This window comes from Phoenix dactylifera, chromosome 8, assembly GCF_051530095.1.
Source record: "Phoenix dactylifera cultivar Ajwa chromosome 8, Ajwa_hap1_PhDact_Kaust_v1.1, whole genome shotgun sequence".
NCBI classification, from domain to species: Eukaryota; Viridiplantae; Streptophyta; class Magnoliopsida; order Arecales; family Arecaceae; genus Phoenix; species Phoenix dactylifera.
In genome coordinates, this window is record NC_143197.1 from 19,185,125 (window position 1) to 19,210,874 (window position 25,750).

The 25,750-nt window shown below is 42.8% G+C and overlaps 1 protein-coding gene and 1 pseudogene across 12 annotated transcripts; one reads left to right on the forward strand and one right to left on the reverse strand.

Moving 5' to 3' along the window:
* Nucleotides 1-1,374: 1,374 nt before the first annotated feature.
* On the forward strand, nucleotides 1,375-13,258 carry FIE (Transducin/WD40 repeat-like superfamily protein). Of its 12 annotated transcripts, none has more exons than XR_016396186.1 (15): nucleotides 1,384-1,641; nucleotides 1,798-1,863; nucleotides 2,337-2,459; nucleotides 3,596-3,676; nucleotides 3,772-3,864; nucleotides 3,995-4,070; nucleotides 4,153-4,232; nucleotides 4,339-4,410; nucleotides 6,886-6,945; nucleotides 7,217-7,313; nucleotides 8,233-8,358; nucleotides 12,302-12,365; nucleotides 12,475-12,534; nucleotides 12,682-12,762; nucleotides 12,855-13,258. XR_016396186.1 is itself a non-coding variant. In XM_089924821.1 (14 exons), exons 1-13 carry the CDS (start codon nucleotides 1,462-1,464, stop codon nucleotides 12,740-12,742), a joined length of 1,113 nt encoding a protein of 370 aa, XP_089780947.1. In that variant the 5' UTR covers nucleotides 1,375-1,461; the 3' UTR covers nucleotides 12,743-12,762; nucleotides 12,855-13,258. The 12 variants fall into 12 exon arrangements, 8 of the variants coding, with proteins under 8 accessions (XP_089780947.1, XP_089780949.1, XP_089780948.1 ...); XR_016396188.1 differs by having other exon boundaries at nucleotides 12,947-13,258; XR_016396187.1 differs by having other exon boundaries at nucleotides 12,955-13,258.
* Nucleotides 13,259-14,809: 1,551 nt separating this feature from the next.
* On the reverse strand, nucleotides 14,810-16,071 carry LOC149753004 (dehydration-responsive element-binding protein 2F pseudogene; annotated as a pseudogene).
* Between the last annotated feature and the right edge of the window lie 9,679 nt (nucleotides 16,072-25,750).

A 25,750-nucleotide genomic window follows, 5' to 3' on the forward strand; every position in this document is an offset into this window, starting at 1 on the left:
GTCGGGGGTCCGAGCAGCGGGAACCTTGGACCCGAATCTAGGGACTTGCAAATATGCCTGACTACGTGACGAACGTGATTGAAATCGCAGGGCCCAAGTCCATGGACTTGAGTGGACTTGAAGAACCCTAGATCTACTGAGATGTCATCGACATACATCTCCATGTTTCGGCCTATTTGGTCTTTAAAGATTCAGCCGACCAGCCTTTGATAAGTTGCTCCAGCATTTTTTAAGCCGAAAGGCATCACTTTGTAGCAATAGGTACCCCTGTCAGTAATGAAGGCCGTTTTTTCTTCGTCCTCCGGCGCCATCCGAATCTGATTGTACCCTGAGAAGGCGTCCATGAATGTAAGCAACTCATGTCCTGAGGTGGAGTCTACGAGCTGGTCGATACTGGAAAGTGGGAAGCTGTTCTTCGGGCAAGCTTTGTTCAGATCGATGTAGTCCACGCACATGCGCCATTTTCTGCTAGCTTTTCTGACGAGAACCACATTGGCGAGCCACTCTGGATAGGATATCTCCCGGATGAAGCCGGCCTTGAGGAGTTTGTCGACTTCCTCGGCCGCTGCTCGTTGTCGCTCTGGAGCAGCACTTCGCTTCTTTTGTCGCACATGCTTACAAGTTGGCTTTACTTGGAGTCGGTGGACCGCGACCTCCGGATCTATTCCCGGCATGTCCGTTTGGAACCCGCCGGGTTGGGAGATCGAGTGACGAACCCCCCCCCCCCCCCCCCCCCCCCCCCGTGGGTCGGATCGGAGCGTATTTGGAGGCACTCTGGGCCGGCCTATGGTTTCCCCTCCATGGGTTCGTGAACGAGTTGCTCGGGGAGTACCAACTCGTCCCGGCGCAACTTGCTCCGAACGCATGGAGGACGATTATCGGGTTCCTGTCCTTGTGCATGGCATACGGAATCCCGACTTCCGCGAATGTCTTTTGGCAGCTCTTCATGTTGAAGTCCAGTCCGGGAGACGGGGAGTGGCTCTATATCGCCCTTGGGCGGGCCGGCCGCTCTTCCAGGGTGCTCCGACGTCCATTCATGATTGGAAGAAAAGGTTTTTCTTTTTGGGTTCCGAGCGGACGTGGGGGTTCAACCCTAGGTGGAGGCAGAGCCGGCTCAGGACCGCCAACAAGGAGGTATCCCAATTATATTACGTATTTATACGATATTTTATTTTCTAATTTTATTAGATATATTCATACTCAATGTCCACAAACCACAATCTCTGAGTCTTAAATATTAATAATAATAAATAACCACGATTGCGGAGAGCTATTACCTCACCATACTTCCGTGATCATAGGGTCCGAGTCCGAGTCATAGACCAAATTGAACCTCACCCATTTATGTTGAAATATTCTACTTTCTCCTGACCTTACTGTTGGTGAAAAGTATTCTCCACTTGTTTTTTTTTTTTGCTAGAAAATTCTCCACTTGTTTGAGGGAGGGAGAGGGGAAGAGAAATGGCGAAGAGCGGGCAGCTTGGGTGCGAGGCGGCGGTGGGTTCGCTGACGCCGGCGAAGAAGAAGGAGTACAAGGTGAGCAACCGCCTTCACGAGGGCAAGCGCCCCCTCTACGCCATCTCCTTCAACTTCATCGACGCCCGCTACTACGACGTCTTCGCCACCGTCGGCGGCAACCGTGTATACTCTTCTAATCCTCCTCTCTGCTCTCTCTCTCTCTCTCTCTCTCTCTCTCTCTCCCCCTCGCTCGCTCGTCTAAAGGGGCCTTTTTCCCCCTTTTTTTCGATTTTTTATGGTTTGATACGTCTAATTTCGGAAATTATGGTTTTGTCACAGGTGACTGTTTATCGCTGCCTTGAACAGGGTCTCATTGCTGTGCTGCAAGCGTATGTTGATGAGGATGTATGTTTTCTATAGCTTTGATGTCTTGCAATTGGTCTCGTTGTTAATAGTGATTGGAAAGAAATATTAAAAATGTCCTTTTGCTTTTAATGTTTGTTTGATTTTGGTTGGTAATTGGATTTTGCGGTACCATCAGTTGGCATATTGTTTGTGTTCTGATTGTCAATCATTTACGCGCTTGGGAATTTGCTGAAGTTCTTAAAATCAAAGACAGCTGTCTAAAGGTATCTTGTGAGAGGTCTAGTTATTAGGTTTTGATTGATTGATATAGTAATAGAGTGTATGAAGTTATGTGATTTGAATTCCTTTTGTAATTTGGGTCTCAGTCATAAAGATTCTATGGTATCTAAATTTCCGGGTATATGAATGTTTGAATACCGATTGGTTGTGTACTGGGGCAATTGTTAGAGTTGATTAGGAAGTATAGGATCTTATGTATTTTCTAATGATTGGAATGTTTCATTGTAGTTCAGAAGGATGAGTCATTTTATACTTTGAGTTGGGCTTGTGATCTTGATGGGACTCCACTTTTAGTGGCGGGCGGAAGCAATGGGATCATTCGTGTCATAAATGCTGGCACCGAGAAGATACATAAGGTTGTATGCCATCCTTTTCAATTTGGATTATTATATTTCAAATGTCTTTTGAAGGACAATTTCTATTTGCCTGCCAAATGGGTTATACACACACACACACACAGATATTTATGTATTTATCCCTTTTTTTTAAGTCATTGATCTATTATTATCCATGAGATTAAGATACCTTTTAGAACATATCCCTCTTTTAAACCTTTCATGTTACAAAAGGCATATGATTTATATTAGCTGAATGGATTTGAAACAAGGAAGGCGGAATCATCCCAAACCACACGGTTTGGGATGTACTGAGCTGCATTGGCGGTGGACCAAGATGGTTCTGGCAATAAAATTGTGAAATCGGAAAGGGAGGGGGAGGGAGAAGGAAAGAGAGGAGAAGAGAGAGAGAGAGGGAGGAAGTGAGGGAGAGGGTGGCGGTGAGCGGTGGTCGCCAAAACAAACCGAGGGAGGGGGGAGAGAGGGCTTTCAAAGGAAACAGGGCTTCAACCCTTTTTTATATATTATTTTATATTTTTAAGTGAAGACGGTAGCTATTGCTGCCTTCACTTAAAAAAATTTAGAAAATGAGAATAATAAGTGAAGTCGGCAGTGAATGCTAACTTCACTTAAAACAATCAAAAAAATTATAAAAAAGGGGAGGAAGCCCCAATTTTCTTTCGAAACAGGGGCGACCCCTGTTCTAACACATGGAGGAGAGAGGGCTTCGAAAGCTCTCTTCCCTCTCCCTTAGTCCTATTCCGGCGGCTGCCGCTCATTGCCGCCCTCTCTCTCCCTCCCCTCTTCTTCCCCCCCCCCCTCTCTCTTTTTCTCTCTTTCCTTCTCCCTCTCCCCCTCCCTTCGCCTCTCCCTCTCTTTCCACCATGCTCTCCCACTTTCTCCCTCCCTTCCTCCCTCTCCCTCTCCCTCTCCCTCTCCCTCCGTCTCTTCCTCTCTCTCTTCCTCTCCCCCTCCCTTGCTGGTTTGCTTGTTGGTTCATGCTAGAATGGCACGGTATGGCACGGGGGTGTACCATACCGTGCTCCTGGCCTACCGGCATTGGTGCCGATTTTGATACTGTGGATCTTGATCTAAAATCTGATGTAGCATAGAATTATTGGACTAGATGTTCTGTTGTGATGCACAAATGTTTGCAGAGTTTTGTTGGTCATGGGGATTCGGTAAATGAAATAAGGACTCAACCATTGAAGCCTTCACTTGTGGTGTCTGCCAGCAAGGTAGATAAGCATATTGCTTTGTCATAATTAAATGCCATTATACTCTGACATAGTTTTGATGTTATGATATATTCTCTTTTTTGTTCCAAAAATAGGATGAATCAGTTAGGCTATGGAATGTGCACACTGGAATCTGTATACTGATATTTGCTGGGGCAGGAGGTCATCGGAATGAAGTTTTGAGTGTTGTAAGTGTGGTGTTCAGTGAAAACCTACTTTACTGTATTTCTTTTGTATCTAGACTTAGTTTTTATACCAATATAAAACCAATGAATGAATATAAAGTATTCACTATGTAAGCACAATCTTGTTTTGTAGGACTTCCATCCCTCTGATATTTACCGCATAGCAAGTTGTGGTATGGATAATACTGTTAAAATTTGGTCGATGAAAGGTAGGCAAGTGATTTGAATTGATCCTTGTGACTGTCTATGCTCTAATTAAGTAGATTTCATGACATCAACTACCTTGTGCAGAGTTCTGGACATATGTTGAAAAGTCATTTACATGGACTGACCTTCCATCAAAATTTCCCACAAAATATGTGCAGTTTCCAGTGAGTGTGAAATCTTTTATGAATATCAATCAGAAGACAAAGAAATGACAATTGGTTAGAGCTAATTAGTAGTTTCAATAAAAAAACTTAACTGCTATCACTGCAGGTGTTCATAGCTTCAGTCCACTCCAACTATGTTGACTGCACTCGGTGGCTTGGTGATTTTGTCTTGTCAAAGGTGAAGTATCTCTTCTCATGTAGTGTAAAGAGTATATTCTTATTTCTTAGTTGACTAATTCTGCAAATTGTCTTAGATTTAATCTAGCTAGAATTTGTTCTTGGTAAAATTAAATAAAACATTTGCAAGGAGTGCTATAGTTAAGCTAGTTATATATTAGCATATGTTAAAGGTGGCATCTGTCTATAGCTTACTTGGTGACATGGTATATAAGTTTTCTATGTGTTTGTGCAGGTGCAAATGTATGTAATTTGAGAAGTGAATACATAAACATTATTTTAGTGTGAATATATGATTAGGTATATATAGAGCTGGACTTGGCTGCGCTCAAGTGGATCTCCACTTAAGTTTGGTTAGATTTAGATTGGGTGATGGGCATATCGATGATCCAAGCCATTGAATGTGATCTGCTATTTCTAAACTGCTTGCACACTAAAAATCATGTAATTTGGGGAACCCCAGCCTATGCATCAAGTTATTAAAAAATATATATAATTTAATTTTATTTAGACTATCTAATTTTTTGGCGGCTTGATGCATGGGTTAGGAATCTTCAAATCATATATTTTTTGGTATGTACGCAATTTAGAAGTAGTAGGACACATTCAATAGCTCGGATCATCAATATGAAATTCTCATTGTCCAATGTGGATCTGATTGCATTTGAGTGGAGATCTACTCAAGTGTAGCCAAGTCTAGCATATATATATATATATATATATATATATATATATATATATATGAATGCTTTTTGCAAGGGTGGGAACATGATTTTTCATTAGGGGTTTTTGTCATATATGATATTTTTATTGCTACAAAATTAAAATAGAAGAACTGATATACAGATTCCAGATTAACCATGGGAGACCAATTTTGAATTCAAATGGTCAAGCGTTATCATGTAGTATAGATTAACAGTAAATGAATTCTATATTGTCTGCCTTTTATATTTAATTACAATATAGCATCAATTTGAATATTTTCAATGATCTACACAAGTTTCAGTAATTTAATAATCAAGAAGATCTTCAAATTCTGATCTTTCACTTGAAGGCTAAGTTGACATTATGCACAATGACAAATGATTGAACATAATAATGTCATTAAGTTAAAAAGGGGAAGATGAAGAATAGAGGGGTCACCTTAATCCTTTGTTTCTTCCTTAGATTCTTCCTATTAGAGGGAAAAGAATTGGAAAAAGGTGCAAGGATTTTAGCATAGATTGTGCTATAGTATATTGCAGTAGACGCGAGAGAGAGAGAGAGAGAGAGAGAGAGAGAGAGAGAGTCTTTGCATGAGATTTTATTTTTCAGTCATTTGATAGAGCAAACCATGGGAGAAATACCATGAGGAATGTGATGCTCAAGTATTCAAAGGAAAGGTCAATTTGGTAGATGGTTAAAATCCCAGAGGTCATGCTTATTTAAATTAGTTTTGTCAAAGATTTTTATATTTTAACTCGTTTACTACTCTTCCTGATCTTCTATTAGTCATTAGCTTGAGAGTGAATGAAAAGTATTTTGAAAAAAAGAGAATGAATAAAAACTAAAAAGGTAGCCACTTGGGTGAGATAAATGGCTTGGAGTTTCTGAGATCAAGCACATAAAGTAGAAAAGTAATGTGTAAGGAGGCTTTGAATGATTTTAGGATGTCTGACAGTGATAGATGTTTACTTCATGACAGGGATTAACTAGAGATGAGATGGTGTCCTGTTCTTCTTATTGATTAAGATGAAATCAATCGTCAAGACTTTAGGTAAGAAGTCACCAATTTAGTTGGATGATAGGTGGGATGGCTCCTACTAGACCAAAAATATAGGAGGAGCCAAAAATATAAAGGAGATCAGATTTTGGTTTTTTTGAGGGGAGGGCTGCTCTTAACTTTCAAAGGAATCTGACTGGACTTTGGGGGTCTTTGCACTCCAATCTATGTGAGGTCCCCTGGTCTGCCCTTGGCTTTCTGCAGGCCTTAAATCCATCATACTTGGCTCCTATAAGTTGCATCCAATTTATTTAAACAATGTGTGGTAAGAAACTTGCACTAAATCAGCATGTCCTATCAAAGTGTAATGCAATTAATTCACATTTGAATGTTTCTGTAAAGCATAGTAGATTTTCTGTTGGTAATCCTTGTGTTTGTTATAGATGTTTCTTAAGATGTTAGTTCTTCAATGATTAAATGATTCAGTTATGTAAAATAAGACTGACATGTGCAAATAAATATTACTATATGGAGCAACTGTATCCACTAGATCATCTGTGTGCGATAGAAGTTTGCCTTATCCAATGGAGAACAATTATGACATTGTTATCATAATTCACGATTTATATACTTGATCCAGTTTTAGCTTGACTAATTGTTCGGTATGACTTGTTGGTTTACATCCTTCTGCAGTTAGTGTTTGTTGATGCTGTAGCTTGTGAATTATGTAATGAGTTTCAAGGTATACTGATATATTCTGGTTGAAAACTGCAGAGTGTTGACAATGAAATTGTTTTGTGGGAGCCAAAAACCAAGGAACAAAGTCCTGGAGAGGTGAGGTTCTGGGTAGCTCTTGTTATCCAAGGGCACTTGAGCACCAAAGATTCCACAGATTCATTTCCCACATGTTTTTTTGTGTAAACTGACATTCTATAGTTCTTAATCCTATATATGTATTTAATTATATATGCAACCTACATACTACTACCTTCATGTCATGGATGTTACTGTTCTTGCAAGCAATAGTGGTTTTATTGTTTCTTCTGCATGTTCAGAGCTATTATCCCTGTAAGATCTAATTGTTTTGTTAGCAAATTCTTCTCAGGGAGCTGTTGATATTCTTCAAAAATACCCTGTGCCTGAATGTGATATCTGGTTCATCAAATTTTCTTGTGATTTTCACTACAATGCAGCCGCAATAGGTAAACCTCTATCCTTGATTATGCAAAATTTTGTATATATAATTTGCTACGATGCATTCATTCTTATATAACTTCGCTGATAAAAATGTGGATCATATACCAACATTTGGATTTTTTTTAGTATCCTTTTTGGACTTCTCATGTCGAAAAACCTCTTATTTATTTGTTATCCTATAGTAGTTTCTTTTTCTCTTTTTCATTTTCTCTTTTCTTTTTGCTTGGAGGGAGACATGGAAGAGGGAAGAAACCTCGTGAGTTGGGGATGAGGAATGTTCAGTAACAATTTCTAGGTAAGAACCACAAAATATCATCCCAAAATTTGGCAGAGATAACAATGCGTCTAGAAAAATTTGACATGGCAACCAATCTGCACCTCTTACATCTATATAAGGGTACATACATATATACATGGACAAATGCATGAAATAGTATTCAGTTTCTACAGGTCAATAGAGTAGAAAACTTTTACTAAAGATGTAGTTTGAGGCTTAATGCCACCGCTTAGCGTGTTAGAACTGATACTGAAAATTGATACCAGCATGGTTTCATGATATGAAGCATCATGTAGTGTATAAGACAACTAAGGGTGGCAAAACAGAACACTAAGGGGCTGTTTGGATCCACAATAGTCCTTATATGACTTGACATGAGAAGGGTTACTGGTAGAAAGATTGGAGCTTTCCCAATTAAGAAATCCTTGGATTACATAATTCAGAAAAATTTTGGAGGCCATAAAGCACCTTTTACAATGAATCTAGCATCCCTGCTTTCTGGATTGTGTGATTGGGAGGCTTCCCTAATTGCAAGAATCTCTCCTGTCATCATTTGTTACCTGAACTTTTGTCATGCATTGAGTTTATCCTGTGGATCATCTATTCAGACATTCTAATAGGCTCTAAGTGTTTGCCTTGTTATATAGTCAAAGATTGCAAGTGTCCAGGCGAGAGGCTATTTGTTTCCTATGTAGGTTTAAGCTTATGCTGCTGATGAATAACATATTTAATGTCCCCTTTGACAAGCTTGGAAGTGCAGCAATGATTTTAAGGTAATAACATTAAGTACTCACTTCTTCCTCCATTTTATTACTTCAAGGCTATTCATAGCAACAATGATCTCACCATTTGTACTCACATTAGAATGTTATAAATTTGGCATCTTTTATTACAATCAGATGCAATTTTAGACCATATCTTCTTCTTACCTCTTCCTCTTAGACCACTTCTATATACTGCCTCCTCCTTCACCATGTAGTTGTGACCTCCCTATGAAAGTAGCCAGGACATTTCTCTATGTCTCATTCCAAAATCATTGTAACAACCTTCTTTTAACCATGTGAGACATAGACAATGGTATGGGAGAATATAATAGGGAAATAAAAAACATGCTAGGCCCTTAATAGAGGCCTTTTCTCCTTATAATCTAATAATTTATTTTATTCTTCCATATTATGGTTTATGGGAGATGACCACAAGGTATTTTTAAAATTTTTGACCCCAAACTTTCCCCCAAGAATTGCTTTGTGTTTCAAAGGACAAATCAAATGAGTTAAACTCATTAAGTACCTAATAAATGCTAAATAAGTCTATAAATCAATCCAGAACTTTTCTTTTGACATGCACAAAACTTACGGAAAGAATTCTTTTCTTGCGTCATTTTCTTCATGCACTATCCTCTAGATGCAAAATTTAAGATCTAACAAGATCTTTGGGAAAAATATTTCATGAGATGCTCATAAGTTTAACTGTTGTATTATTACAACTAATAGCCTCGTAGACCTTTGTTTATGACCATCAAAGGCATGTAGAAATTATCGGGAATTAGAATGGTGTAAGATTAGCTCTCTAGTCCCTTTCCCTCTGTCCCACATTTTCGTCCCCTCCCTTTCCCTATACAAAGAGTTTGTGACAAAATAATGTTACATGGACACAAGGTTTTAAACATGGCCTGCCAAACTGACTCGAACCACCCAGGTTGAGATGTGCCAACCCAAATGAATGCAAATTTGGGTTGGTCTGGCCTCTTGGTTTGGGACCCAACTCGAACCTCTTTGAACCAAGTAGAACATGGTTTTAAATACTATTGGATGTGTCATCTTGGTTTTTCCTTGGAATGGGATGCCTTGCATATCTATACTCAGGATGGTGGATGTCTCATCCAATCCCAGTCCATTCCCCAACTCGTTCCATTTTGTCAGTAGGGATGGTTCCCTGTCTCTTGTGATAGTGGGATGCCCCAGTATCTCACCGGTACTAAAACTTTGCATGGACAAGTGACATGAGCTTTAATGTGTGTACAAGAATTTGACATGGCAACTTGGCAAACACTATATAGAGAATATATTTATGCTTTTATCGATGCATGCTTTTTGTATAACTTATTACCAGCTGGACTAGCCTGCCCCAGCAAGTTGCTATGAATCCACAAGGCCCCTATGAAGAGTTATTCTACCTTTATCTATATGTACGTAACACTGACAATTGATGCCATCTTTGATTGGCTTTATGTAGTATCAACGAGGGTCATAAGTTTCCAACCTGTATAAATTTTTTTCCAAATAACGTTGCCAGAAGAATAGTTAGTAAGTAGCAAGGTCTTTTCTATGGTCCATGGACGGTATTACAACCCAAAATCTTTTGTATGGTGTGCACTTCTATATGCTGGTTGCTCGAACTAAATCCATGATATGATTGAAAAGCTTAGATCAGTTTTAGCAAGTAGTCTTACAAGCTTACGGTCCACTTTTCCAATTTATATTCTTTGCAAATTTCCAAATCTCTCATGCTTGATTGCTTTGGAACTTCAATTACTTTTGTCAAGTAATTCATACGTTTCGACTTTCAAGACTAACGACTTATTTGAGAAAATCTTTAGAGTTTATCAATTTATGTATGATTTTTATAATATGGCATATAGTTTAAGTGGGTGATGAACTAATTGAGAGGATTGCATGAACCTAGAACAAATCTTTCGCCAATATGTATTGATTTAGATGTCCGTTGTGCAGCCTTTTTAATAAATATAACCATAGTATCCAGTAAGGAAGTAGCTCATAGTAGACATCTCAATTCTCAAAGGAAGATTGAAATGAAAAATTTGCAAACAGGACTGAAGAGATGCCTTTATCCATTAATTTTCAGGTAAAAGGGAACCATGTATTAGAAGGCAATTTGTGGGCATGCCATCTAAAGAGGCGAAAGTCCTGGTCCAAGAGAGATTTATTAATACATGAAAGCTATATTAGACGATGTAGGCCCAATATATGGATTGTATCATTGTAAAATCCACAAGAGGCTACAGTCTGAATTTTGATTTGGATCTGATGACTCTGGGTTTCATTTGCATTTTTTTTATAGAATTCTATGTGGCATTTAATGCTTGACTCATGGGCTCTCTAAGCCCTAAACTGGAGAAGGGGCACTGACCAGCATATTTTTAGTACTCGAGAAACTTCTGTTGCACCGCTCCATGCTTTTTAAACCTAAAGGGATTGAGCTAAATCTGATGGACCATATGTCTGCTGAGATTTGGCTACAAATAAGAATGAGGATGCACCAATAGATGGAGATGAGGAGAACAATGGGAGGATCTGACCTGGTAGAAGTGCCTGCCTTCCCTTCTTTTTTTCCTTTCTTTTGTTTGTTTTATTCTTTTCTTTCCCCTCTTTACTTGTGTTTGTATATTTCTTTATTTCCTCCTTTTACTTGCTTTCTCCTTTTTTGCCCCTTTTTTCCCACTACTTTTTCTTTGCCCAAAGCTTTTCTTGGTGCCTTCTTGGACCCACAAACTAGTCAGCCCCATTGGTGAATCAAATATGTTAGTGGCCACTGAAAGTTTAGATTTGCACCATCTTTGCCAATAAGAACCACGGTTAATGTTTAATCTTAATCATTGGATCAAGGGGCATCCGAAAATTTGCAACTTACCCCCTTAATAGAAAAACATACTGAGGGCATAACTTTCTTTCTTGTTACCCATCTTAAAATGCACATTGCATGGACCAAGGTGATGAGACACTCTTAGAATGTACATAAAAGCAGTTTTGGCGGTCCCCAAAACATGGTTCCGTGCAAATAATTTTTTTTGCTCTAGAAAAAGTTTAAACTGAGTGATCACATGATACACAAGTAGTAAGTTACCAAGCTTAAGGCACCATAATAAACCATGGGGATCATCTTTTTGAATATCCCTATGCTTTATGGTTACAAAACATAACTATGCTTGTCATGCCCTGTGAATACAAAACCTGCTGTCTGCGTGACTCTTGACAATACCACTAACAATAAAATAACAAGAAGAATGACTGAAGTCAGAACTCTGTACCAGAAATTTGAGCATTCTAATCCTTGAAGCATCATCAAGCTTGATCTTAACTTGTAAGAAAGCTTACTCGATGAGTGCAAAAATACTTTTAGTACTTGCTTAGTCCACTTCATTTTTTTTGATGAAAAATAGAGCAAATCTCAATGAAAGCTTTTGGGGATAAGAGTATTGGTAGTGAATCTAATGATATTATCCTTTCAGTCTCTGTTTGGCCCAGTGAGAATCCAGTACTCTTTAGAAATGCATGAGACTCTTGGAAGAAAATGAAGCTATGAGCACCAAGCTTCAACATCATCACGTGCCATCTCAGAATTAAAAATAATAGGCATTTAATTTCTTCCTCTACATTCCGAAGAAGATTTCGTACTACAAATCAAGAAATTCCTTCTCTGGTCCTTCAAGAAGAGGTTCCAGAAGAAGAGAGAATGAGTTCGGAAATTTGCTCATCCACCATCCGCTTTCACAATGAAGCGGGGACCAATCTTGTTTCTAGAGAAACTAATATTTCCTAAGCAAAAAATAAGACTTAGCAAAAATAAATATTATTGACATAATACATCCATATTATCTGATTATATCAAAGTATTTCTTTTTATTAAATGTTTTACGTTGAGCAGTTGTTTGGGTGATCTTGATATTATGAACTGGTAACAACTTCCACTGAGCAGGAAATCGGGAAGGAAAGATTTATGTTTGGGAGCTTCAGTCCAGCCCACCTGTTCTCATAGCAAGGTTATTATGATCTCTAACTTTGTTATTTTAACACAATCTCTCTTATTTTATTGCTGTATCTCTTCCTATTATGCACGGCAACTTTTGCTGACAAATCAGTCTGTTGCAGACTAGCTCATGCTCAATGTAAATCTCCCATAAGGCAGACAGCACTGTCCTTTGATGGAAGGTACTTAAGTCACACCCACATCATATCGGTACATTATGCTTCAATTGAATTTTGAGCACATCCATCCTTAAAAGATCATAGGTTCACCTTTCTTATGTATATATTAGTTTGACCATGGGAACTCTAAAACTGGTCTTTCTGCTACAGCACCATCCTTAGCTGTTGTGAGGATGGCTCAATATGGCGCTGGGATGTAGTTCAGTCATGATGCGACCCATTAATTTGGAGGTACTCTTTCCTTGCAACCAATGCGCGACTTTAGCTTTTGTCTGTAAGCTAGATGAGTAGAACAATTTATTGTCTTCCATCCATAATTTCAGCTTGTTACTTGGAAGAAAGTCTTATTCTGTGGTTCTATCACATATGATCATGCTACCCAGGAAAGTAGCCACATAACTTATTGTCGCGCTAGCTGTGCAGGTCCTACTTTAACTCGCTTTTCAGTACTTGTACAACAGGGTTGCTGTATCTAAATGATGTAGAAGTAGCTGCACCGCTTGGATCAGATTTTCGTCTCCGAAAGCCGCATCTTTTCCTCATTTTTGTGCTTCCTGTGTTCTTGTAGCCTTCTGCTCTTGTACTCGATGTTATAGTGCGGCTACGGGCCTCTAAATGTATTCCTTCATATTCTAATTTTAAAATTTAAACATATTGATCAGCGAGAATCACCTTATCCCGAATCTGGACGTATAATAGAAGCCTTATGAATTTGCTATGGATTTAATAGTGAAGTTTAGTATACTTGGGAGTCATAGACCGCTTTTTTTTTTCTTTTTTTGAATTAAAACAGGCCCTCTTTTTCCTTGACATCTGTGTCTTCAGGTTTACTTCAGAGAATGCTGAGTCCTTCCTAATCAGCCTGTTTCCACCAGCAATTGAATATCTGACTTGGGGAGGACAGCGTGTGGATGGTGTAGCTGTGGGCTATCATGCTGTTCAAATTTATGTTCTTTTCTTGGCTTATAGGCACTTGGCTAACAATGATGGTGGTGATGATGGATCACTTTAGTGCAGTCAGTTCTCAGCTCGATCCCTATCTATTTTTTATCTAACACCTTGATGCCCATTGCAATACTACGGTATCTGGAGCACGGGTTCATAGACTTCATTTGGTAGAGTCAGGGGGAAAAAAGCGGCGTCCACTTATTGGCATAGGATAACTGCTAGCCGACCAAATATGGGGGTCTGGGGATTCACTCCTTGATTGAGTGGCGAGAGGTTTTTGCGACCAGGTTGGTAGCCCGGTTTCTTCTGGAGCCCGCAAGCTTTTGAGGCTTGGGGATCCAGCGGATCCATCTGTCCTCCGCGTGGGTCGACGTCGCTCCTTCTTATGGTGAGAGATATGCTCCCGCACTCCTTTGGTGAAATCGGAGATTCGATCAGAAATCGATGATGGGTGGGCAGTGGATCAAGAATTTTTTGATCTTTATAGTGGGGTCCTCTCGGCGGCCCAACCAGTTGGAGCAGGAGATTAAGGCGGCTTATCTGGCTTACCGCCGCTGGCTGGACAGAAGTGCCTGGATCTTTGAAGATAGAGGTGCGCACCCGAGTGCGGTGGTGGATAGGGCCCTACGACATGCAACGAAGGTCCTTGATATCTCTGCGTTGTCATCCCTTGGGTTGGCTAGAAAAATCTGGGGCTCTGACACCGCTCTTGTAGCATCCAGGATCATGCTCGTCTCCTGAGATTGGACGGCCGTGTCACGACGAGTGGATGCAGTGGTGCAAGATTTCTCATCAGGAACCAGCAGGCCAGATTAGTGGTGGCCGGGGGCCGGTGCATCTTCGACCAGACTGTTGCCGGGGTTGAGGTCGGAGCCACTTGGGGGGCGTCTCCTATGCGAGACGAGTGCTGGGTACAGATTACATCATCCTTGATGGAGATGCCGCCAAGGTGATCGAGGAGATTCTGAGTTCCGGGCAGTCCGACCAGGGGATACGGTTGATCCATGATATTCGGCGTCTACTAGGTGAATGTATTGCATTTCGGGTTACTCATGCGTACAGGGAGGCCAACTGTGCTACGGATTGGGTGGCTTTCTATGCAGCATATCACTCCGGATGTATTATCTAGGATAGTCACAACTCTATCCCATCTACTTTGCATTTTCTGCTTTTTCTGATTTAATTGACTACACTCACACCCATTGTGTGAGTCGCCGATGTACCAAAAAAAAGAAGAAGGAAGATACTGCAGCAGTTCACATGTTTGTTCACAATGAAGTTCTAAATGCTTCATGTTTGTTTAGATTATGATGGATGAGTTAATTAGGCCTTATGGGATAGCTGGTCTGAAGAGCAGCAAATTGCTAAATGGATATATAGAAATTAGAGAATGCTCAATTATATGATTGCAGTGCAAATCATTTAGGACAAGTGTATAAACATTCTCCTTGCTCCCTAGTTTTCAGTCAGTATATGCCCATCCAGAATGTTGGATGGAATACGTTCGTTCATTCAATCACCTCTAGAGATGGGCATCGGGCCCGGCCCAGCCCAGACCCACCGGGCCACAGACCAAACGGGTCGTGCCTGGCCCGGCCTGTTACTAAACGGGCCGTGCCTGGTACGGCCCGCTTAATCTAAAAGCTAAGCCTGGAACGGCCCTAGGCCCGTATTGTGGTGGGCCATGCCGGGCCCGGCACGGGCCGTGCTAGGCACGAGACTGCCGGGCACGGCCCGTCTGTCCCAAAAAAAAAAAAAAAAAAAAAACAGCCGTGCATGCAAATTGCCGACCGACAACCCGCCATCCTCGATGACCGAGTGGTCCGCCCAAGCCTGCATCTCCACCAACGTGTCCCAATTGAAGTCAGCCTCGTCGAAACCGACCATCTCCGAAGCCACCCCACTGCTTTCCTGCGTAGGCACAGCCATTACCGAGCTTTCGGCACCCTCATCGGCCTCCGGTTTACTCTCCTCTTCTTTAAGCACACCCAGTTGCTGAAGGAACTCCTTCAGATCAATCTGAGGCTTCTCTGGCATGACACTCGCTTCTTCCACTCTCATGTTGGAGTTTTCCAAAAGAGTTTCCTCAACTGGGGCCGCCGGTGGTGGTTGTTCCAAACTCTGAAACAAACTACGACAAGAAGAAGAAGAAGAAGAGGATCTCGTGTTCTTGAACTCTTGAAGCTTTTGGTGGATGACATGGACGTTGTGTTGAGCACTGAGGTTAAGAAGGCCATAAGAGGGGATCATGGACGTGAAGTTCTTGGAAGGGAACCATTTGAACCTATGCGGGGGCTTGCCAGTGATGGTGGAATTGATGTTGGAACGGAGGTGGGGCAGGTTGAGGTAGGCGTCGGGGCCGTAGAGCCGGCGGGCGGCCTCGTCGTAGGCCATGGCAGCCTCCTCGGCGGTGGCGAAGGAGCCGAGCCAGAGCCTGGTGCGCTTCTTGGGCTCCCTGATCTCGGCCACCCATTTGCCCCATGTCCTCTGCCTCACTCCACGGTACTCGCAGGTGGCGTTCTGGGGGCCTCCGTTGCCTCTGGTGGGGCCTTTCTTCCATGGCTTCAGAGGGGATTTCCTCAGGTTATCCATGGTGGGCTTTTGAGGAGGAGGAGGAGGGGGAGGAGGAGGAGGAGGCCGGCAGGGAGTGGAGCGGAACGGAGCGGGGGGAGAGTGAGGTGGGGAGTGGGGAGGGCGCGAGATATGAAGCGAGAGGAGTGGGACGAGCCGTGCCTGGCCCGGCCCAGGCCCTTGTGGGCCGTGCCGGGCCCGGTTCAGGCCCTTGTGGGCCGTGCCGGGCCCGGTTCAGGCCCTTATGGGCCGTTCCGGGCTGGCCCGTGGGCAGTGCCATGCTTAGCCCACGAATCGTGCCAGCCCAGGCCCTTATGGGCCGTGCCAGGCTTGGCCCGCGAGCCAGAAATCTTTAATCCAACCCAGCCTCCTTTTATGAGCCGTGCCTAGCACGGTCTGTTACTGTAGCAGGCACGGCCCGCTTCGTGCCGGGCCGTGCCGGGCTGCCGGGCCATGGGCGGCCCGGCCTAATACCCACCTCTAATTACCTCTTTAAGGTGACACTTTGTTTTTGCTGCCATTTCTTCCTTACCTTTATTGGCTTGCATTTTTCCTACAACTGTTTTAGTTATGATATTTCTCCATACAAATTTGAGTAGCAAAGCTGACAAGCAACCAGGTTTTTTGGGACCACTGAACCAGCTCGCCGTGGCTCTGTATTTGATGATCTACTGTTGAATCTTCTAAATATTTGATGATCCAGATGTATTCTTCAATTTATGCAATTTGTAGCATAACGACCATAAATCAAAGGACTGCATTTTAAGGATCCACAATTGGATCAGCATTCAAACCTTCATGAAGTATTCTTTTAGGTCTTTTTTTTTTTTTCAGAAAATAGATCAAATTTAGGATGATCCATGATCAACGTCTGCTAGTTGATTTATAGCTAAAAATTTAAGCTGTCATGACTTCGTTACTAAATCTTAAAACCATCTGATCCCTTGGAAGTTCTCTATTTGGAATTCGAAATGTTTGAGATCATTGATACTATATCAATTAGATGCTCTATGATACACAATCTTCTATTTTCCGAGCAACGCTTGAAGAAGCAGTTCTTCGAGATGCCAAGGAGAGGCTATCTAATGATAGTAATCTGGTGGATTGCTCATGTAAAAGAAGGGTTGAAGCTCTGTCCATGACCTCTTACATATAGAACCTAGGACTCCTTTATAGAAAGAAGCCTTTGAGATTAATGAAATTCAAATTTCTAATTGAAGTACAAGAAGAAGCCTACTTTATCTTAAAGAGAGACTTTTACTGATGGAAGCCAAGGATTCTATTTGAAATAAGAGCAAGACCCTTTTTTGATTCATCAGACATATATTACATTTGCATCAAGTCCATCGATTTCTAACTAAATTATGGCCAGAGGCAAGGTCTGTAACCTCTTCAAATGGATCCTGGGACTTCTTTTTGGAAGAGGAGTGGAACAGGCTCCAGCTTCTGCTCATGAGTTCCATTTTTTTTTTATTTTGGGAATGATGAGAAGAAAGGAAGAAAAGGAGTACGGCAGGGCAGAATTTGAGAATTTTAAGAAATTGGAGATCGTTATAGAGCATTTTTTTTTTTTTGTTGGAATGATGAGAAGAAAGGAAGAAAAGGAGTACGGCAGGGCAGAATTTGAGAATTTTAAGAAATTGGAGATCGTTACAGAGCAACTGCAAATATTATCAGATTTCTTTTGATGATGTAAACCATAATTGAAAATAACAAAATACTTTTTCCTTTTCATTTTTTTCTTCAATTCGATAAAAATGATACAAGATGATATGTTTGGGAGATACAAAATTTCCCAAGGTAGGTCACCCATTGTTTATTACAGCCTTGTATAAACTCAACAACATACGTATATATGTACACAAAGAAGTGCCAAGTTCACAAAATCTATTTTATCCTGATCCTGTACACCAGCAATTTGCAGACCAATCTAAACCAGAGTTGTTAATCTTGTCAACAAAAGTTGGATGCCTTCGAGCTTTTGACTGAGTTGTTTCATGTCTGCAACATATCCAGAAGGCTCGGAACTGCTCAGTTCTGAAATGAGGGCAGGGAACTTCATCTGTGAGTCAGCAATCTCCACTTCTAGTGAAGCAATTGTTGATTCCAAGCTTTGATTTGGACTCTCAATGACGGCATGTGAGTTAGGTGTTACAAGGGTGAAGCTGATGCTGCCAACACTACCGCATCTGCTGAGCTTTTCTGGCGTTAAGATGTTGTCTATGCTCCCACTTCCTGCAGACAAATATTTTGAAGCAAATGATTACAAGCTCCCACTGAAATCAACTGAAACATAGCCCGAAATGTTGGTCCTTTTCTATTCGATAGGTGTATGTATGGGTTTAAATCCTGTTGAGGTGCCTCTAGAATATCAAATTATTTCAATTGAGATATGTTGAAGGGATTTGTGACTGAGCAGTGAGCTCAGTGTGGAAGATTATGGAACCACTCGGGTTGAGCCTACTACCCAGTAACAACAAGGCCTTTTCCCCACCCCGGATTAAGGTGGTCCTGCTTCCAACCTTTCTTCAGTTACAACTAAAAAATCCCGGTGACAGGTACAGGTGTCGAGCCTTGGAGGTACAATTACAGTCACCATTAAGAAAATAATCAAAAAGATCAAGTCAGATTTAGTCCATGATTTAATGAAGGTGCGAAGCACCAGCTAGGCAACAACGCTTGCAAGTTGGACAATTTCGTGTGCAAATTCTGAAGTTCAAATCCTTCTCCCACCCAAATCTGCCACGTATGCCAACTGTAAAAGATCCGTACAATTTCTGTGCTCCTCACCCCACGTACTCATGCGGCATACAAGAGAGTCCGCATAAAAAGAGGAGTATCTAGATTTTAAGCGCTTTCACCTGTGTTATGCGTCTAATCCGAAACCTTTTTGCTTTCAGATTTGGAGCTCTCCGATTCATTATAGAAATAGGAAGGAAAACCCCTATAAAGGACCGGGGCTTACACCCTCTCCCCAATCTCTCTTGCTTCCTTTCCAGATCGTGGCTATATCAAGAAGCAGCATCAACTCCATCTAATCTTTGTTCCGTGGCGACATGGGTTTCATAGAAGATCTTGAAGCGAAGAACACCCCCCAAGATCGCTACCTACCTCCGAAGAAGAGGAAAATATTTCAAGAACCAGGCAGCCAGCCCAACCTGGTGGAGGAGGAGACGGGAAAGAACACAACAGCAACGAGCGGTGGCAACCATAGCCATGGCAATCGCCTGGCAGAAGATCTTGAAGCCAAGAACGGCCTCGAAGATCCCGAGCCACCCGCCAAGAAGAGGAAAACAATTCAAGAACCAGGAAGCCAGCCCAACCAGGCGGAGGAGGAGACGGGAAAGACCACAGCAGCAACGAGCGGTGGCAACCGTAGCCATGGCAATCGCCCGACAGAAGATCATGAAGCCAAGAACGGCCTCGAAGATCCCGCCCAACCCGCCGAGAAGAGGAGATCATTTCAAGAACCAAGAAGCAACAAGCCCAACCAGGTGGGGGAGGAGACGAGAAATACGACAACGGGAACGAGCGGCGACAACCGTGGCCACCGCAGTCGCGCCCCCTGCGAGAAGCTATGCACCGAAGTGCAGCCATGCGAATGGCTGATGCAAACATTGTTGGGACTGGGCATCATCAACCGCCCGGTGCGCGTGCTAGGAAAGAAGCTTTCCCAAACCGACGTCAACCCGGACCAGAACCGTCTGCAGCACTCGGAGAAGGAGGTGAAACAGGTGCTCCTCGAGATGATGACGGAGGGGGAGAAGCAGCTCGCGACGCGGCAAGGCGTGGGAGATGGGTTGAGGGTGAGCGTTCTTGACCGGCTGGGACGGGTGTACCATATGAAGTTGAAGAAACTACACAGCGGCAAGAAATGCTTCCGCTTCAGGGGCCCCGACTACCACAAGTTCCTGAAGGACAATCACTTGACGGCCGGCGACATCCTCGAGACGTGGGCGGTCAGGGTGCAGCGGCGAGCAGGCTGCCAGATTAGGGAGGAGGGTGATGGAGGGATCATGGAAGGGGAGCTTCTCATGGTGATGCTAAATTACGAGGACGACTCTTACAAAGAGAGTTCTAGCGAGGAAACAAGAATGTTAGCGCCTGCCGAAAACGAAGACCTCCATGCATTGTTGCTCTTGCACAAGAAACCTGTGATTTTTAATTAGTTCTTACAATCCTAGATGGTTTTTTGGATAGGTTCTTGATATCGCTGTTGTTGTTATTATGGTGCTATTTTATTATCTTTGAGAGACAGCTAGATAAATCCTAGCCATTCATGTACGAGGAGTGTAAGAGGAAACAATTGTTACTGTTATTGTTATGATAATCATTATTATTTTCGATATCGTTGCTCGTGTCTTTATTATATTGCGGACATGTTTTGTATTACTTCTGGCTGCTTTATTTTTAGATTGATTCAAGAAATTTTTGTTACAATTAAAGTGCCTCCTTCAGTAAAGATTGAATTGAAAAACTCAAGATATTGGTTGAGCAGTTGGTGCACATAGAAGCATATAGTCAAAATAGATCTATTCAACTAGATAGGGCCCGTCCAACCCTTAAGCAACTTAGACGGTCGTCTAATGCCCCAGCCCAAAAAAGACCCACCGCAAGAAAGGCCTCAAAAAAATGGCCCCTTAGGCCGGCCCACTGTAGGAAAGGCCTCAAATACAAGACGGCCTTAGGCCCCCAAATTTATTGGGCCGCTCCTGCAAGTAGATCCATGAATATTTGGAGCATGGATCCCCACTGAGATGTTAGTTCTTGTGGATTGATTATGGGTAAACCATTGCAAGGGACTAATATTAAAAGTGCTAACTCTTCTTCATGTAAGAAATTGAATGACCCAGATGAAGTCCAACAAGAGCACTTACTAATTAATTAGTGCATGGTTGGACTGATAGACTGCCTCTTGCACAAATTACAATCTAGTTGTTAAATAAGATTTAGCATTGAACAATGGCTTTATATCAATTTAACAATTTCATGATCATTTCCGTTTGGTCTTGTCTAGTTCAAAAACATGGTAATCATATTATTTTTATTATACTGAGAAATTTAGAACTGGCTTTCAGTGGAATTAGCGCTTTTTTGGACTACAGGATCGATAGTAGATTTGCCTTGAACCAGTCCATGCTTTATATCAAATGGCCATGGATACATCATAACATTTACCATGGTCATAGGCACATCATAAAATGTGATATTTTTTAGTAAAATGAAATTGAAGTAAATAGGTATATGAGAAATCCTCTCTTTAAATCAATAAAATGGAGAAAAAGATACCAGTCAATTAAATTCCGTCGCGGAGATTACAAATAAAAACAATTCAAATTATTTGATATTGTCTGTTATTTACTTGAGAATAACAATTAACAACGACAACGCCATTGCTCTACAGTCTTCGGGCCATATTCATAGGAATTCTGTATTTATCTGATGTAACAACTGCACCAATGAAGGAAGAAATTGCAAATGGGGCCAGCCCAGATGCACATCCTGGTCGCACGAGATTCGCATCTCGGCCATCCAAGTTGTGCGATGGATGGATCAGACGGACAATAGAGCAGTTCTTCAGGTTGATGTGGACGAATCAGGGGGATGGCACCAATGGGGTATCGATGCCAACGCCAACAGCCAGGGTTTCTGAGGCTGAGAAGACAGAGTTGGTCAGGCCAGTGTCATCGGCAGAGGTGAGGGAGGCGCTCTAGTCCTTGGGTGAGGACAAAGCTTCGAGACTGGATGGTATCCTCCTGATCTTCTTTCGGAGGTTTTGGCACATCGTTGTGCAGGAGGTTTTAGCAGTGACTCAGCAGTTCTTCATGTCAGCATTGATGCTGGATGATTGAAAGAGGACCTTCATTATTCTGATTTTCAAGAGGCAGGATCCTGTGGAGCTAGGGCACTTTAGGCCAATCAATCCATGTACTACTCTCTACAAGGTTGTGGTGAAGATCTTGGTCTGTAGGTTGCGGGAGATTCTACCTAAATTTATATGCCCGGAGCATGGGCATTTGTTGGATGCCGGTACATTGCCGACAATGTGCTTATTGCATAGGAATTTATGTCGGACCTTCGAAGGGTGCATGGATGGAGGAGTCTGATGGGCGTCAAGCTAGACATGGAGAGAGCCTATGATAGGATGAGGTGGGACTTCGTGGTGCAGTCGCTGTAGTGTTTTGGCTTTCACCCATTTTAGATCAAATGGATTCAAGGGTGCATTCATGGGCCGTCCTTTTGCCCTTCTGATGAACAGCTCTCTATCGCAGTTCTTCATCTCATCAGTGGGGCTGAGACAGGGTTGCCCCTTATCGCCACTTTTGTTTTTCCTCTACGCTGACCACTTATCTCAAGCACTCGAGTTGGCATCAGGTAGGCAGAAGCTGGAGGCTTACAGACGAGTGCCGAGCATGATTCAGATTTCTCACTTGTTTGCAGATGATTGCTTGTTGTTGGCCTGAACGATGAGGAGATCGGCGAGGGGGCTTCGGAGGGTGCTGGGGGAGTACTGTATGGCTTCGGGTCAACGAGTCAACTTGGCTAAATTTGTTATAAGCTTCACCCTGAGGACCTAGGCCAGGGTGAGGGCGGCCATTATGGGCATCTTGGAGATTGGGGAGCAGGAGGGCACATTGAGCTATCTGGGGGTCCCGATCATAGGTCGTCGCCTGCACAAGGGGGAGTGCACTTCCTTGGAGCAGAGCATCAGGAGGAGGCTTGAGGACAGGCAGGCGAGCATTTTGTCTATGATGGGCAAGATAACTCTAGTATGGTTAGTTCTTAGCTTGATCCCTATCTATATTTTATCCAATACCTTGGTGCCCATTGCAGTACTACAATGTCCATAGCGCGGGTTCAGGGACTTCATTTGGCAGAGTCAGGGGGCAGAAGCGGCGTCCATTTACTTGCATGGGACATGAACTGCCAGTCGACTAGATATAGGGGTTTGGGGATCCACTCCTTGATTGAGCGGTGAAAGGTTTTGGCGACCAGGTTGGCAGCCCGGTTTCTTCTGGAGCCGACAAGCCTTTGGGGCTCTCTGATGAGGGCCAAGTATGGAGACCTGACGTATCCGTCTGTCTTCTGCGTGGGTCGACACAGCTCTTTCTTGTGGATAGAGATATGCTCCCGCACTCTTTTGGTGATGCCGGAGATTTGGTAGGAGATCGATGATGGTAGGTAATGGATGTTTTAAGGGATTGTTGACTAGCCAGCGGACTGTTGAGCAAATGGCCCACCTATGTCGACCCCGAAGGGTTGGAGGGGAGCCGGGTCTGTGACCAACTGGTCCTAGGTGACCGCAGATGGAATGTGGATCTTGTGAAGCGAGTGTTTGGTGAGCAGTTGGCTGAGCAGGTGTTGGCGGTACCACTCCCGACAGTTGTGATGAAGGATCGGCAGGTGTGGGGCCAGACTGGCAGGTCAATGGTGCAGACCCGGAACCTTCTTGGGTTGGTCAACTAGCCGGTCGCATGGTAGATTGAGGGGAGGTGGATCTCGTAGTTACGCATCCACCCCCGAGTGACGTTGCTTGCTTAGAAGGTGGCCTGGGGTTGTCTACTCTCCTGGGGAGTACTCACTCGGAGGGGTGTGAGCTTCGCCCCAAGTTGCAGGATCAGTCAGGAGGCGGGGGAGTCTATATTATCATTTTCAGCTGCCAGCAAGCTGCTCTGATTTGGGAGTGCACATCAAGTTTTGATCTGCGCTACGGGTGTGTGTTGATAAAGGAATTTTTGATCTTTCTGGCGGAGTCCTCTCGGCGGCCCGACTGGTTGGCTTATCTAGTTTACCACTACTGGCTGGATAGGAACGTCTGGGTCTTTGAGGATAGAGATGCGCACCCGAGTGAGGTGGTGGATAGGGCCCTATGTCACGCGGCGGAGGTCCTTGACATCTTTATGTTGTCGTCCCTTCGGTTGGCTAGAAAAATTTGAGGCTCTCACTCTTCTCTTATAGCGTCCAAGATCATGCTCCTCTCCTGAGAGCCCCCACCCCCAAGTTTTCTCAACGTAAACTTCGATGACGGTGTCACGGTGGGTGGATGCAGCGGTGCGGGGTTTGTCATCAGAGATCAGCAGGCCAGATTAGTGGTTGGCGGGGCCGATGTATCTTTGACAAGACTACTGCTAGGGTCGAGGTCAGAGCCGCATGGGAGGGCGTTTCCTATGCAAGACGGGTGCTGGGTGCGGATGACATCATCCTTGAGGGGGATGTGCCATGGTGATCGAGGGGATTCTGAGTTTCCGACAATCCGACCAGGGGATACGGTTGATCCAAGATACTCGCTATTTGCTAGGTGAATGTACTGTATTCTGGGGTACTCATGTGTACAGGGAGGCCAACTGTGCTGCGGATTGGGTGACTTCCTATGCAACACATCACTCCAGAGGTGTTATCTGGGATAGTCACGACTCCATTCCGTATCTTTTGTACTTTCTGCTTCTTTCTGACTTTATGAGCTACAGTTAAACGCGTTATGTGTGAGTCGCTGTTGTACCAAAAAATAAAAATAAAAAGAAGAAACTGCAGCAGTTCACATGTTTGTTCACATGAAGTTCTAAGTGCTTCATGTTTGTGTTCAGATTATGATGGATGAGTTAATTAGGCCTTATGGGATAGCTGATCTGAAGAGCAGCAAATTGCTAAATGCATATATAGAAATTAGAGAATGTTCACTTATATGATTGCATTGCAAATCATTTAGGACAAGTGCAATGTTTAAGTTAAAATGAATGGCACAAGGCCAGTCATTTCATACAAAGCATAAACATTCTCCTTGCTCCCTAGTTTTCAGACAGTACATGCCCATCCAGAATGTTGGATGGAATACATTGCTTCATTCAATTACCTCTTTAAGGTGACACTTTGTTCTTGCTGCCATTTCTTCCTTATCTTTATATTGGCTTGCATTTTTTCCTACAACTGTTTTAGATGGCCGTCGTCATGATATTTCTCCATACAAGGTTGGGTAGCAAAGCTTGTAACGACCCAGGATCTCACCCAAAATGGCTAGCCGGAAGGTATTATTTGGGTTCCTTGATCCTGTATAAGTACCCAAGATCTACCCAGCAAATAATCGGTGTGGGACTAAACACACGCCCGCATGGGTCCTCGCATACTCCCCGTTCAAGCCTTGACGTTCTTGTCAGGCTAAGAGTTCAAATCCATTCAAATCTAATCACAAGTACCACGATCAGTCTGTGGTTAGCCCCAATGAATCCATGCTGCAGTGTTCTCTAGTCCACATAGGTTATGAGCCGGGTCCGTTCTGATACCATTTATAACAACCCAAGATCTCACCCAAAATGGCTAGCCAGAAGTTACTATTTAGAATTCTTGATCCTGTATAAATACCCAAGATCTACCCAGCGAATAATCGATGTGGGACTAAACACACGCCCGCACGGGTCCTCACATATTTGTAACAACCCAAATAGTAACTTCCGGCTAGCCATTTTGGGTGAGGTCTTGGGTTGTTACAAAACTAATGATCAAACAGGATTTTTGGGACCACTAAATCGGCTTGCAGTGGCATTGTATTTGATGATCTACTATTGAATCTTCTAAATATTTGATGATCCAGATATATTCTTCAATATATGCAATTTGTAGTATAACAACCATAAATCAAAGGACTGCATTTTAAGGATCCACAATTGGATCAGCATTCAAATCTTAATGAAGTATTCTTTTAGAT